We start from the raw sequence: 13,040 nt of genomic DNA, 5'->3' as shown, positions 1-13,040 counted from the left end.
GTTTTATTTTATTAGAAGTCCGTGTTTATTAACAAATGGAAATATATACTAGCAAATGTTTTTGATAAAATTAACATCTTTTTATTTTTAATTACTATTTGTATGAAAATGTGAAACATCAAGTAAAAAATAAAGTATGTTTTTATTTCTAGAGATTTAACACTATTGTTTATGTATTTAACTTTCTTCGTGTAATAAAGAGCCATTTTGCGCATGTTTGTATTGAGTTTTAATTTATTTACATATAACCAGTAATTAAAAATAAAAAAGTTATTTTTATAAAAAAAATTATGATTCAGTATTTGTTAATTAACATTTCCATTTGTTAATAAATGTGGAATTTAAATAAAAGTAGAAAAAATAACTATGAGCGAGATTCAAACAAGTGACATCACAATTAATTACTGTGTGTGTGTGTGTGTGTGTGTGTGTGTGTGTGTGTGTGTGTGTGTGTGTGTGTGTGTTTTTTACTGCTGCAGGACATTGATGTCCAGGCACTGACGTCCAGATGCTTTGAAGATGAAGAAAATTGGAGAGAAGGTGTCTTTAATGTTGTAACTGTTCTAATTTGAAAACCATTGCTGTTGTCTGTTAGGCAATTCATTTCTGTGGAGAGAGTGTTAGTTGCATAACTTTTGATTCCATTCATTTCGTTGTCATAGTTGGTCAATAAAGAATGGTGCAAGAACTTTTCTTTTGTGCTAGACAGAATTTGACTTATCATTGTCAATGAAAGCACAATCACAGTAAAATGCATAGTGACATTAGTAACTACCATTCCATAAATAGAGGCTTTACATTCTTAAGGAGATGAAAAAAGACGAAATGTAGGCGCAGTAACACAGTCGTTTTATTTTTGGTGGAACATAATGTACACACACTCCTATTTTCTTCTGGCTTAGGCAAAACTAGCAGCAGCACGAGCTCACCAGGTGACCAGGACGATTCCGGCTTCGACACAGGCGGCGACTCGAGTGACGAGAAGAAGAAGAAGTGGGGCCGACGCCTTCGTGGGAGCGGCGGCTTCGCGGCAGTCGCCGGCAAGTAACAGCTCAGGTACGCAGCTGTTAAACGTCTCTGTTTGTGATTCTGTGTGTAGTGGGAACCACTATTTGTAATGTAACTGCATCTAGCGTTGTCTGCATTTGTTAATTAATTGGGCATTTTGAGCCTCATTTCCATTGTAATGTTACAGTTCTTTTAATTTAGAAAATTGGAGTTGTGATCTTTCATTTCTGTAAGTACCTCATTAATATGTGCAGCATACTGTAACCTGTCATAGTAGACTAATGTTTTTATTTGGTAGAAACTGCAGTGCTCGAGACGTGTTTAGTTCATAGATCTCGCTGTGACAATAGGCGTAAGTTTTTAATCGAACAGCACTGTACGGGCCATATCAGTAGCAGTACAGTTATGTAGTTACTGCCTGTGAGAACACTGTGACAATGTAAATAGATGTCACCATAATTTCAATACTGCAGTGCCTGTATTATTCCGAATTACAATGCAATGTTCCTTTGGACATACATGCATGCCCAAGGAACATTCCATTGTAATTCATAACAACACAGGCACTGCAGTATCGTATTTACCCATTGACTCCAGGCAAATGGCTTTCACGTAAAATGTCTCCCCTGTACAGGAATATATCTATATACACTCCTGGAAATGGAAAAAAGAACACATTGACACCAGTGTGTCAGACCCACCATACTTGCTCCGGACACTGCGAGAGGGCTGTACAAGCAATGATCACACGCACGGCACAGCGGACACACCAGGACCCGCGGTGTTGGCCGTCGAATGGCGCTAGCTGCGCAGCATTTGTGCACCGCCGCCGTCAGTGTCAGCCAGTTTGCCGTGGCATACGGAGCTCCATCGCAGTCTTTAACACTGGTAGCATGCCGCGACAGCGTGGACGTGAACCGTATGTGCAGTTGACGGACTTTGAGCGAGGGCTTATAGTGGGCATGCGGGAGGCCGGGTGGACGTACCGCCGAATTGCTCAACACGTGGGGCGTGAGGTCTCCACAGTACATCGATGTTGTCGCCAGTGGTCGGCGGAAGGTGCACGTGCCCGTCGAACTGGGACCGGACCGCAGCGACGTACGGATGCACGCCAAGACCGTAGGATCCTACGCAGTGCCGTAGGGGACCGCACCGCCACTTCCCAGCAAATTAGGGACACTGTTGCTCCTGGGGTATCGGCGAGGACCATTCGCAACCGTCTCCATGAAGCTGGGCTACGGTCCCGCACACTGTTAGGCCGTCTTCCACTCACGCCCCAACATCGTGCAGCCCGCCTCCAATGGTGTCGCGACAGGCGTGAATGGAGGGACGAATGGAGACGTGTCGTCTTCAGCGATGAGAGTCGCTTCTGCCTTGGTGCCAATGATGGTCGTATGCGTGTTTGGCGCCGTGCAGGTGAGCGCCACAATCAGGACTGCATACGACCGAGGCACACAGGGCCAACACCCGGCATCATGGTGTGGGGAGCGATCTCCTACACTGGCCGTACACCACTGGTGATCGTCGAGGGGACACTGAATAGTGCACGGTACATCCAAACCGTCATCGAACCCATCGTTCTACCATTCCTAGACCGGCAAGGGAACTTGCTGTTCCAACAGGACAATACACGTCCGCATGTATCCCGTGCCACCCAACGTGCTCTAGAAGGTGTAAGTCAACTACCCTGGCCAACAAGATCTCCGGATCTGTCCACCATTGAGCATGTTTGGGACTGGATGAAGCGTCGTCTCACGCGGTCTGCACGTCCAGCACGAACGCTGGTCCAACTGAGGCGCCAGGTGGAAATGGCATGGCAAGCCGTTCCACAGGACTACATCCAGCATCTCTACGATCGTCTCCATGGGAGAATAGCAGCCTGCATTGCTGCGAAAGGTGGATATACACTGTACTAGTGCCGACATTGTGCATGCTCTGTTGCCTGTGTCTATGTGCCTGTGGTTCTGTCAGTGTGATCATGTGATGTATCCGACCCCAGGAATGTGTCAATAAAGTTTCCCCTTCCTGGGACAATGAATTCACGGTGTTCTTATTTCAATTTCCAGGAGTGTATAATGAATGTATGAGTACAGGTTGTGGATGCGTGGTTCACGATGTATGGAAGCTTGGGTCCAGCCACGAGTCGTGCTTGGAGAGCCAAATCCTAGGGCGACTGCTTGTGATAAGCAGGAAATCCGGATTCGAGTCCCAGTCCGGCACAAATTTTCATTGTCGGCATTCTGATATACAGCTGACAATTGTCCATATTCAGCTGCGAATGCATTTCACTTGTATAATTTACCAAGCAGGTACTACATGAAAAATTGACATCATGTGAAGTAGGAGTGGTTCAGCACAGCTTTCTCCAGTAGAAGGAAGCTACAACAAAAATGATGCATTTGTCCAAACAATCCTGTTAACACTGCACAAAAAAGAATTATTATAATGATGAAGTTAATCAGAGTATAATTTGAACAGAAAGTGGAGTTGGCCACTGAAGCCAAAGTGGCAATCTTAATTAAAATCAGTCTGTTTGAAAAGCTACACAAGTTGACAGCAGCAAATGTAATTGAAATTCAAATGCATTTTCTTCAAAGACTACCGTTGCTCCGAGTGAGTGATTCAGGCTCATATAATGTGTAATTACCCTTTTAACAACATTGGTAATGATACATTACTGACTTAGAATTTTAGCAATGTTTGTCAATGTTAGGCCTCATAAAATGAACATACACACTTATTCAGGTGAGTCAGATGCTATTTCAACTTATCACAAAAAAATTGTACTATCTGATTATAAAACAGATAACTTTGTTTAAATATTTAACCCTTTGACTGCTTTTGATGAATTAATTCTTTACGCACTGCCGCTCCCCGAGCACTGTTACAAAGTTTAAGTGTACTCTCTGGGTTTTCCTCCACCGCTGTTGATAATTTAACTTGGGCCTCCTTGCTGATCCCTGGGTGCTGATGACCAGTATGGACTCACGTCAGCTGTTGGCGAGCTCAGATGTACGGCAGAGTCTCTGCCCCATATTTCAAAAGCATTTCACAGACCTAGCTGCTAAGTTGTGACCATGTACTTGATCTGTCATTATTTTGTTTTGCTGCGTCCGACTTCTCTGTTCATCTGTCTGTCCCTCAGGATTGGCATCACAATGTTTTTCTCATACTCTATTGTACAAGGAAAATGACAAGGCATAGTGGTTGCACTTGGATATACTCACAAAGAGCAACAATGAGGACGAATTATTTGATGTCGACATACGTGACAAGTCCTTCAGAGATTCTGAAAGTGACAGTCGTAAACTACACACGTCAGCTGGAGTAGTGCTACAGTCTTATGTTTCAATAATTTCTGTATCATACTTACCTGACTATAACACAAATTGTTTCCCAATTTCATCATTTGAAAAAATATGGGCTCATCTTGCATTCGCAGATTAAGATATTGCTTCTGAGGTCAACATTTTTACACTGTTTAATAGAGCAATACAGGGGTCATATTATGTTTACAGAAGAAATTTGACTATTGAGGTTTCATACAAACTTATTTTGAACAGTGCCGTAGGGTACGGCTTATCACACAATACTTGAGTTCAGATGGTTCAAGAATTCCCAATACATCGAATTGCTCAATACGTTATCGACCTTGCTCGAACAATCACGTGACCTGTAGCTGGCAGCGCTATCGTAAGTGATATAACAACAATCTAATGCTCTGCAAAAAAATTGACAATTTTGTGAAAGCCAGGAGGAACAACATTAAATTCTGTCAACTTACAAACTTTTGTTGTATTTAAGATACTTTACACATACATTTTTGCTGCTTTTTAAGTAAATGTAACATTCAGAAGTGAAAAACCCATTACTTGATTCTTAACCCATGTCTATATTTTATTTGGCTGTGAGGAATTAATGATTCACCAGGTAGGTTGCAAACGAGAAATTCCACTGCTGATCTCATATTATAATACTGGAGAAAATCATTACTGTACAAGCTTTAGTACTTGAGAACAAGATGATGACATTCAAGTGCAACAAGAAAGAAAATTAATCCAGAATGAAATGTCTACGTTTACATCTACATCTGCATCTGCGTGGATACTCTGCAAATCCCACTTAAGTGCCTGGCAGAGGTTTCATTGAGCCCCCTTCACAATAATTCTCTTTTATTCCAATCTCAAGCAGTTCACAAAAAAAAAGAATGAACACCTATATTTTTTTGTGCGAGCTCTAATGTCCCTTATTTTATGATGATGATCATTTCTCTCCCTATATTGGTTGGTGTCAACAAAATATTTTTGCATTCGGAGGAGAAAGTTGGTGACTGAAATTTCATGAGAAGATTCCACCGCCACAAAAAACACCTTTGTTTTAATTATGTCCACCCCAAATCCTGTATCACGTCCGTGACACTTTCTGTTTCTCAATCGTGCAAAACGTGCTGCTCTTCTTTGAACTTTCTCGATGTACTCCATTAATCCTATCTGGTAAGGATCCCACAATGCGCAGCAGTACTCCAGAAGTGGACGGACAAACGTAGTGTAGGCAGTCTCTTCAGTAGATCTTTTGCATCTTCTAAGTGTTCTGCCAATAAAACGCAGTCCTTGATTACCTTCCCCACAGCATTTTGTTCGTAACTGTGATTCCTAGGTATTTTGCTGAATTTGTGGCCTTTAGATTTGACTGATGTATCGTCTAACCGAAGTTGAAAGGATTCCTTTTAGCGCTCATGTGGATAACCTCACAGTTTTCATTATTTAGGATCAGTTGCCGAGTTCCACACCATACAGGTATCTTTTCCAAATTGTTTTGCAATTTGCTTCGATCTTTTGATGACTTTACTAGATACTAAAGACAGCATTATCTGCAAACAACCTAAGGTGGCTGCTCATATTGTCTCCTAAATTGTTCATATAGAAAAGGAACAGCAGAGGACGTATAATTCAATGTGGGGAACACATCCCTTCTGTTTTACTTGATGATTTTCCATTACTGTGAACTGTGACCTCTCTGACAGGAAATCGTGAATCCAGTCACTCAACTGATATGATATTCTATAAGCACGCAATTTGACTACAAGCCACTTGTGAGGTAGTGTGTCGAAAGAGCCTAGAAATACAAAATCGATTTGAAATCCCTTGTCAGTGCCACTCAACAATTCATGCGAATAAAGAGCTAGTTGTGTTTCACAAGAATGATGTTTTCTAAGTCTGTGTCGACAGTGTGTCAATAGACCATTCTCTTCGAGGTAATTCATACAGTTTCAGGTTATGTCAAACAAATAAAGTAAATCATATTAAAGTGACTGTAATTGTTGTCGCGAGAATATATTACAGCGGAAAGACCTGTTGTGGAGATCGTATGAAAAGTCATCACTAGATTGTGGGACAAGCAAAAGTTCAAGAATTGGACCAAATAGTGATTGTGACCTTTTATTTATTTGTTTGTTTTTTGTTGTTACATATGACCTGCACTTTAGAACATATCACCATCTGCGTTTCACCGTTGCTTACGAACAGTGACCGATTTGGCTGAAGAACTGCAATCGGTGCGGGGTTGGGGGGCTATTGTTGAGCAACAGAAATTTCGTCATGCTGCCAACTGTGGGAATGTATATTGCATTACATCTACCATGTTTAAACTGCAGTTTGCCTGAACCCATTTGTACTCAGAAGCAAACTGACTTTAAAATTTGTCAGATACTCAACAATAGCATACATTTCTGCAGGAAACACTAAAAGACTAGATGGGCGCCAGTGGTTTACTTACACGTTTCGTGCAGCACTGTTGTCGACACTCACCGTGAGGTACGACGGGTACAATTGGGGGTGTCAGCTGCTGGTTGTACACAGCCAATTAGAGAGTGGTGGACAGGCAATATGTCTGGAAGCAAGAGACATTGTAACATTCTCATGCCATTATAGAAGTGATATCTGCAGTATGTTCAGAAAATAAATAGCTGTGTTCTTGGGTCCCACTGTAACAATCACCTCAGAAATGGCAAAATATTTGGAACCAACGGCCAAATATTTGTGACAATGAATATTATAAGTTTCACAGCTGTCCTGTTAGGATGATGGCAATGATGATGATGATCATGATGATGACCACGATTGAAACTAATGATACTACAGATGATAGGCTAAGTAAACTAAAAAGCAGTGAAGTAGTGTAACAAAATTTTTTTATTCATTTTATTTCTATTTGTATTGTCAAAATGTAGACAATCAGTAAATGGCATAAATTTAGAATAGGTGTAATGTTAATTTTTTAGACAAATCTCCTTCAGCAATAAAAGTTTGTAATTTTGTTTAGTCATAATAAGTTAAACAATAATTTTTTCTCTCGTATTCACGGTCATCTTTCACTCGGGTAAATATGGTAATTCATAGTTCTTATTACAAAGTATTTGAAAGTTATGGTTACCAAAACTGCTTTTGACACTGTTGAAAAAGCCATCTTCATATCTGGGCAGATTTGTTACAATTGTAAATTCGCAGAGTAACTACTAACATACAATAATATTCACCACAGCAGTGACAAATCTGAGAGCAACAGGGGGAGACGTTGCAGAAATCACTCTAAAAATATTCAGCACAGGGCAAGCCAGACCTTCGGGTAGCCCCGGCCCAAACACGTAAAGTAGTGCGGGTAGACGCATCGGGCGAGAAGCGTGCAACACGCAGCTGAGCCTGTATCGAGCACACCTGTGGTGGTCGAAGGGTTCGTAAAATATTTTAGGTAGCTGTAGGTGTATTATGAATCTTTATAAAGACGTCAGCATCTGTTTGTTACATTAAAACCGTACGGTACACTGGTGTCTCTTTGAATGAAGCTTTACGGTGTTGTGTTGCAGGTTCCTGGGGACAGTTGTGCCAGATGAACTCCCGGAGCAGCTTTGTGTTAGCTGCCTCAGAGTGTGCATTCTCTTCTTCGTTGGCCACCAACAGAGACAGTGATTTACATTCCAGTTTCTGCACTTTTGTCTCTCTGGAACCTCTTCGGCTGACTTTCTTGTGTGTATTGACTGTGTTTGAAACAGGAGGAACTCTGACTTTTCAACTGTGTTCATTTAGTAGACAAAAAAAGGGGAGATGTTGCTGAAATTTAAAAAAGTGTTACACCTCTGTTGCCTTCAAGATACTGTTTCCTGAATGAGACACTCTGAGTCCCGAGAACAAGTTAAATTGTTGTATTCAGATCTCTCATAAAGCATTTATTTAGTGTCTAGAAATGTTTCACTATTTTAAGCGTGTATTAATGTTCGAGTGTTCTTTAGGCATTGCTTTTGTGCAACTGTCATTTTAATATGTCAGGTCATTGTCCAGGCTGTGATTTGCATTTGAGTGTGCCATTCCAGTGTCTGTCGCCTTCTCGCTTTTTATGCTTCTGCTGCTAAACTAGATGATTCACTCACATTTCTGTAAAATTGGTATTTCCACAATTTGTTTTTCTCCTTGAGGAATGACAATTTATTATATCTTGTAACAGAGGTGGTGACAGCTATCACAACAGTATTAGAATATGCTTTTAGTGCTGCTCCAGGTAGTAGAGTATTGCTATTCCAAAATGTTACTTTCGGTATTGACAGGCCGGCAACACAACTGTGTTCTTATTTCAAGTCGGTGTGAATGTAGATTAGTGGAGAGTGGTTTCGTATCTTTTTTTCTGTACATTGCTCACATCACTCCCAAACCAAGTGGTGGGTTATCATTCGTTAGCTGCTGCTGTAGGAACACAAATGCCTGACAAACCTTATAAGTGAAGTGTGTAATGTCTTCTGAGAGGAAAATGTTCTACAGAGAAATTTGATATTTTTAAACACTTGCCTGAAGCAAATCACAATACCTACTTACCAGTTATTGAAACAGGGGGAAGTAAGCGGAGCCTACAGAAAAAAAGGAAGAAAATAGATGTTCAGGTTAGAGCTTTCAGAAAATGCTGCTCCTTTATAAGAAAAGGGGGGGGGGGGGTCACTGACTACTTCTTCAAGCTGTCGGAAGATTTCTAAGTAAATTATCCTTTCCTTACTTCTCCACTTAAAGTCTTATACTCACATGTCCCTCTTTCGTCAACTATTTCCTCTCTCAAAGAAGGAAGCACTAATTCAAAAAATTAGCTAGTTCAATATTGTGTGCACTGCCCCCCTCATTACCATCAGCTTTAGGTCGGCCCTGATTAGCTGGCTTCTGTTTCAGAAATTCTCTTTCTGTTTTGTGTAGTACAAATTTTGGTTTTTAGCATTTGTATTTTAGTTTGCAATTCAGTTCATTTCTATGTTATTTACTTTACGCAGCTAGTCCTTCTAGAACTGATTGATAAGATATTTTATACGAAAAAGGCTGGTCTTTTATTCACCAAAATGAGGTCACATGTTTTTGCAAGACTTAATTTCCTTTCTTCATATATCTGTTCTGAAACCACAGAAACAATTTACTGCAACATGTACATTACTCAGAAGTGAATCATCTGTGGAGGTGAGGCAGCTGTAAATCTTTGCATTAATTGCCTTGAAGATTTATAGGATGATGCCAACAAACATTTTAAAATATTTCAACCTTCTTGTTGTTTCTGTCATCATATAGAGGCAGTGGAATCTAAAAATATCATTTCTCAGATTCGATGGATTGTAGCAATTTTGGAATTATGTTTTCATAGTAACAGTATTATGCGTGTTACAGAAAGATGGAATGATATTCAAACATTCAGTAGTGCTGTCCATTCTGCAGAGAACCCTGTGACATACTTAATATGTACAGTGGATAAATGCAGATATTTGCTAAATTTTTGTTGCTGTACTTCTGTGCTAAGAACATACTAGAAATCACTTTGTTCTAACTTGTTGCTTCCAGTGATATTACTCAGCATCTTGCACTATCAGAAATATCAAGTGAGACTTGTTTAAATGCCCATAGTTTATTATATTTCCAACACTACAAGGGAATGACTTTACATCTTGTGTAGAAAAATTGTCGATTCCAATTTCTTCTTCTCTGTGTAGAGCCTGGTCATTGACCTCAGACTATTTAAATATTGGCATTTATTATTATTAACTGATACAGACTTATGAATTGTATTATAAAGAATGCTCTGCTCGGTTATAAAGAAGAATAACGCTCTTGATGTCTAAAGGGAAGATTTTTACAAGCATAACACACAAATTTGTTAGTTCATATAATTTAGCTTGGAACTTATTTTCATCAAATTAGTGAGCTATAAACTATACCGTCAATTGCAGAAAAACATTATATTTAGTGCTTGAGAGTACACGACTGTGAGATCGATGGTACAAAATCTGCCATTGACCTTTTTAGATTGTCATTTGCTCTGGGGGCTGTTTATGAACATACCCCAATAAGGAGACCAGGAAATAGTGGTTTCCACTATCTGTTGCAGTACAATGCTCTTTTGATAGGCTGTCAAATTTAGCTTTGCTGGATCTCTGTTTCCACATGGTCAGTTTTCTAATTGTGAGGAACCACATACAAGTTTCTTTACAAGAGATATGTATGTTTCTCACCGTTCGTGGTGAATTTCCATTATGTATGCTCTGAACAGACTGTTTATTTTCACTGTCACACAGTGGCAGTGTGGAAGCTGGTATTTGTGATCTAATCACAGTTATCTATTACTCTTTACAACAAATTGACCCTTACTGTTCTGTGCACAGGTGGCTGATGGGTGTAATTGATTCGATAGAAATTAAATTATGTTGACCTTTATGTATTATTTTCAGGCCACTGCCGTCATTAATTAACAGACAACATTATGTTTAGTATGTCTACATCTAAAGAAGCAGAAATAATGTGAAATTAGCAGCTGCTGAAATGTTATGTGTAATTCACTTGGAAATCATTTTACGGATTTCTTTAAACAAAATACCCATTAATCTCTATGTCATCTGCTAACGTAAATGGTAGTGAACAGAAATTATTCAGTACTTTTTGATATCAACTGATTTCTATCGATTCAGCTAATCCCATTAGTTGTCTCACCAATTATCTTCTTGGAATGTATGTGTATAGTATTGAAATGTTCTTTCCGTTATTATCCATTCAGTGCAACTGGCAACAAAATATTGTTCCAGAGAATGAGTGCAGTCTTACAGAACTACAATTTGACTGTGTTTTTTATGCCTTACCTTCCAATGATTGACATCACTGCTGCTTCCAAGTCTTTAAAAGTTTCTATTACAAAATGTAAACTTTTTGAAATTCTCACTTTATTTAGAACTCCAGTAAGAAATTTTTATCGGTCATTCCTTTTTGAGATGTATATTAAGAGAGAAAACAGACTGTTTGCAGATGGTTGCCTCAGGTGATGCAGTAGCTGTATATCCAATCAGTCACTTAACACTTAAAAATACTTTTTCAGCCAAGTATGCTGAACAACTATCTAGCTTTTGTATTTGGAAGGCCTACATAGACTTTTTACATTTCTTGTGTACCATTGCACGAATGATTGCTGCTGGAAGAGATGTTTTGCAGTTTTGGAAAATTTCCAGTTTTACAGTGACAAAAGTATAAAATCGGTTGTTGTCCGAGTAGCATTTACTGCAGGTACTGGTAGTTTTATACTTCAGGGTCCAATAATGCAACGATGTGTGTTCTCTGTGTGCTAAAACTGATGATGATTGTCAATTAGCAGTTACTGATTTTTGTTGACTGTGTACATAAACCTGTTTTTATTGTGCCACAGTAGCGATTGTTTTGCCTTATTTCAGACATGTAAATTCAGAATGTACTTTGAAGTTAAAAATATTTATTACCTCTCTCATATTGTGCAGAAGTGGACATTTATGTCACAGATGTGTGTTAATTTGTACCACATGAGAGGAAAATGTTGTGGCATGTGTGATTTATTTAGCAGGTCATTGATAGTAGTAAATGTTACTGTGGTGAGCTTACAACAAACTTGTGGTGTTGGATGCAATGATAACTTTTTATTGCAGTGACATTAAACTGTATTTATTTTTTATATAATATGTTTATTCATTTCATTTTGCCTTTATGCTTGCCATATGGTTATCAAAACAATGCTTATGTGGCTTTCATTTTTGGGGCCACTCTGACAAGGTATGAAGGTCACTTTGATAGACATATTTTGTGTGTTAGTTTCTATGAGGAAAGAAAAACATCCAGTTTTTCACAGAAGCCTGTTTCATTTGTGATGACATATCTACATACAGTCAAACCCCTTTTTAAAGAAACTCTGGGGACTCAAATATTTTTCCCTTAAGTAGGATTTTTCCCTGAATGGGGGTTTTTGCCAGAGAACATGGTAAAAATGACCCAGAATCATAATTTAAGCATGCAAAAGTGGTACAAGTGCTATTTTGTTACAAAATTATTTATATCCTGTGCTACAAATTTAAATGCAGAAATAATATTACACTCTTTACAAAACATGTCCTTTAATTTTTTTATAAAGAAATAAGTAAGTCTTGTTTATTTTGTCCTTCTAGGATATTATACTGAAAGAAGTTCTTTCTCCAGCTGATTGATACGAGTTAGAATCTATTCATCTACATTAAAAGAGGAAAAGAAATTCCTGACATCAATTTCTTACAAAGCATCGGTGGCACTTCCAGCGCTCCTACCTATATCCCCTCGTAAGCATTTCAGTGGCATAAATCTCGGGTATGGAAATTCGGATGTCATCATCACAGCAGATAATATCCTGGAATGTTGCATTTTCAGAAATATTAGTTTTGCTTCCTTGTGCTGAGTCTCATCACTTCCTTCCTCTCAGAGAGTGAAAGTGACTTCCACAGAACTGCTACTGTGTACCTGTATCTAACAGAGTGCGTTGTGTCCAGGTCAAGAGGATACAGATGACTCTTGTGGTTTGGAGGAAGTAACACATCATTTACTTTCTTCTGAGGTTATGTTTCCTTAGGATGTACAGGGCATAGATCAATAATAAGTACAACTTTCCCTCCTGTTGCTCCTATCTTGCCATCTAAATGCTTGAAAAAGTCATAAACATTTTTGACATCTCCAGGGACTGCTGTTGTGCACATAACT

General features: G+C 39.1%; 1 protein-coding gene across 2 annotated transcripts in view; it reads left to right on the top strand.

The window, feature by feature from the left end:
• LOC126210067 (inositol-tetrakisphosphate 1-kinase-like) overlaps positions 1 to 11,996 on the top strand; it is a 123,776-nt gene extending 111,780 nt beyond the window's left edge. For both annotated transcript variants that reach the window (XM_049939187.1, XM_049939188.1), the window contains 2 exons: positions 903 to 1,056; positions 7,871 to 11,996. In XM_049939187.1, the coding sequence (XP_049795144.1) occupies positions 903 to 1,048 (146 nt within the window). In that variant the 3' untranslated portion in view covers positions 1,049 to 1,056; positions 7,871 to 11,996. The remainder of the gene's footprint in view (positions 1 to 902; positions 1,057 to 7,870) is intronic.
• The last annotated feature ends 1,044 nt before the right edge of the window (positions 11,997 to 13,040 follow it).

This window comes from Schistocerca nitens, chromosome 10, assembly GCF_023898315.1.
Source record: "Schistocerca nitens isolate TAMUIC-IGC-003100 chromosome 10, iqSchNite1.1, whole genome shotgun sequence".
NCBI lineage: Eukaryota > Metazoa > Arthropoda > Insecta > Orthoptera > Acrididae > Schistocerca > Schistocerca nitens.
This window is presented reverse-complemented; position numbering and strand designations above follow the sequence as displayed.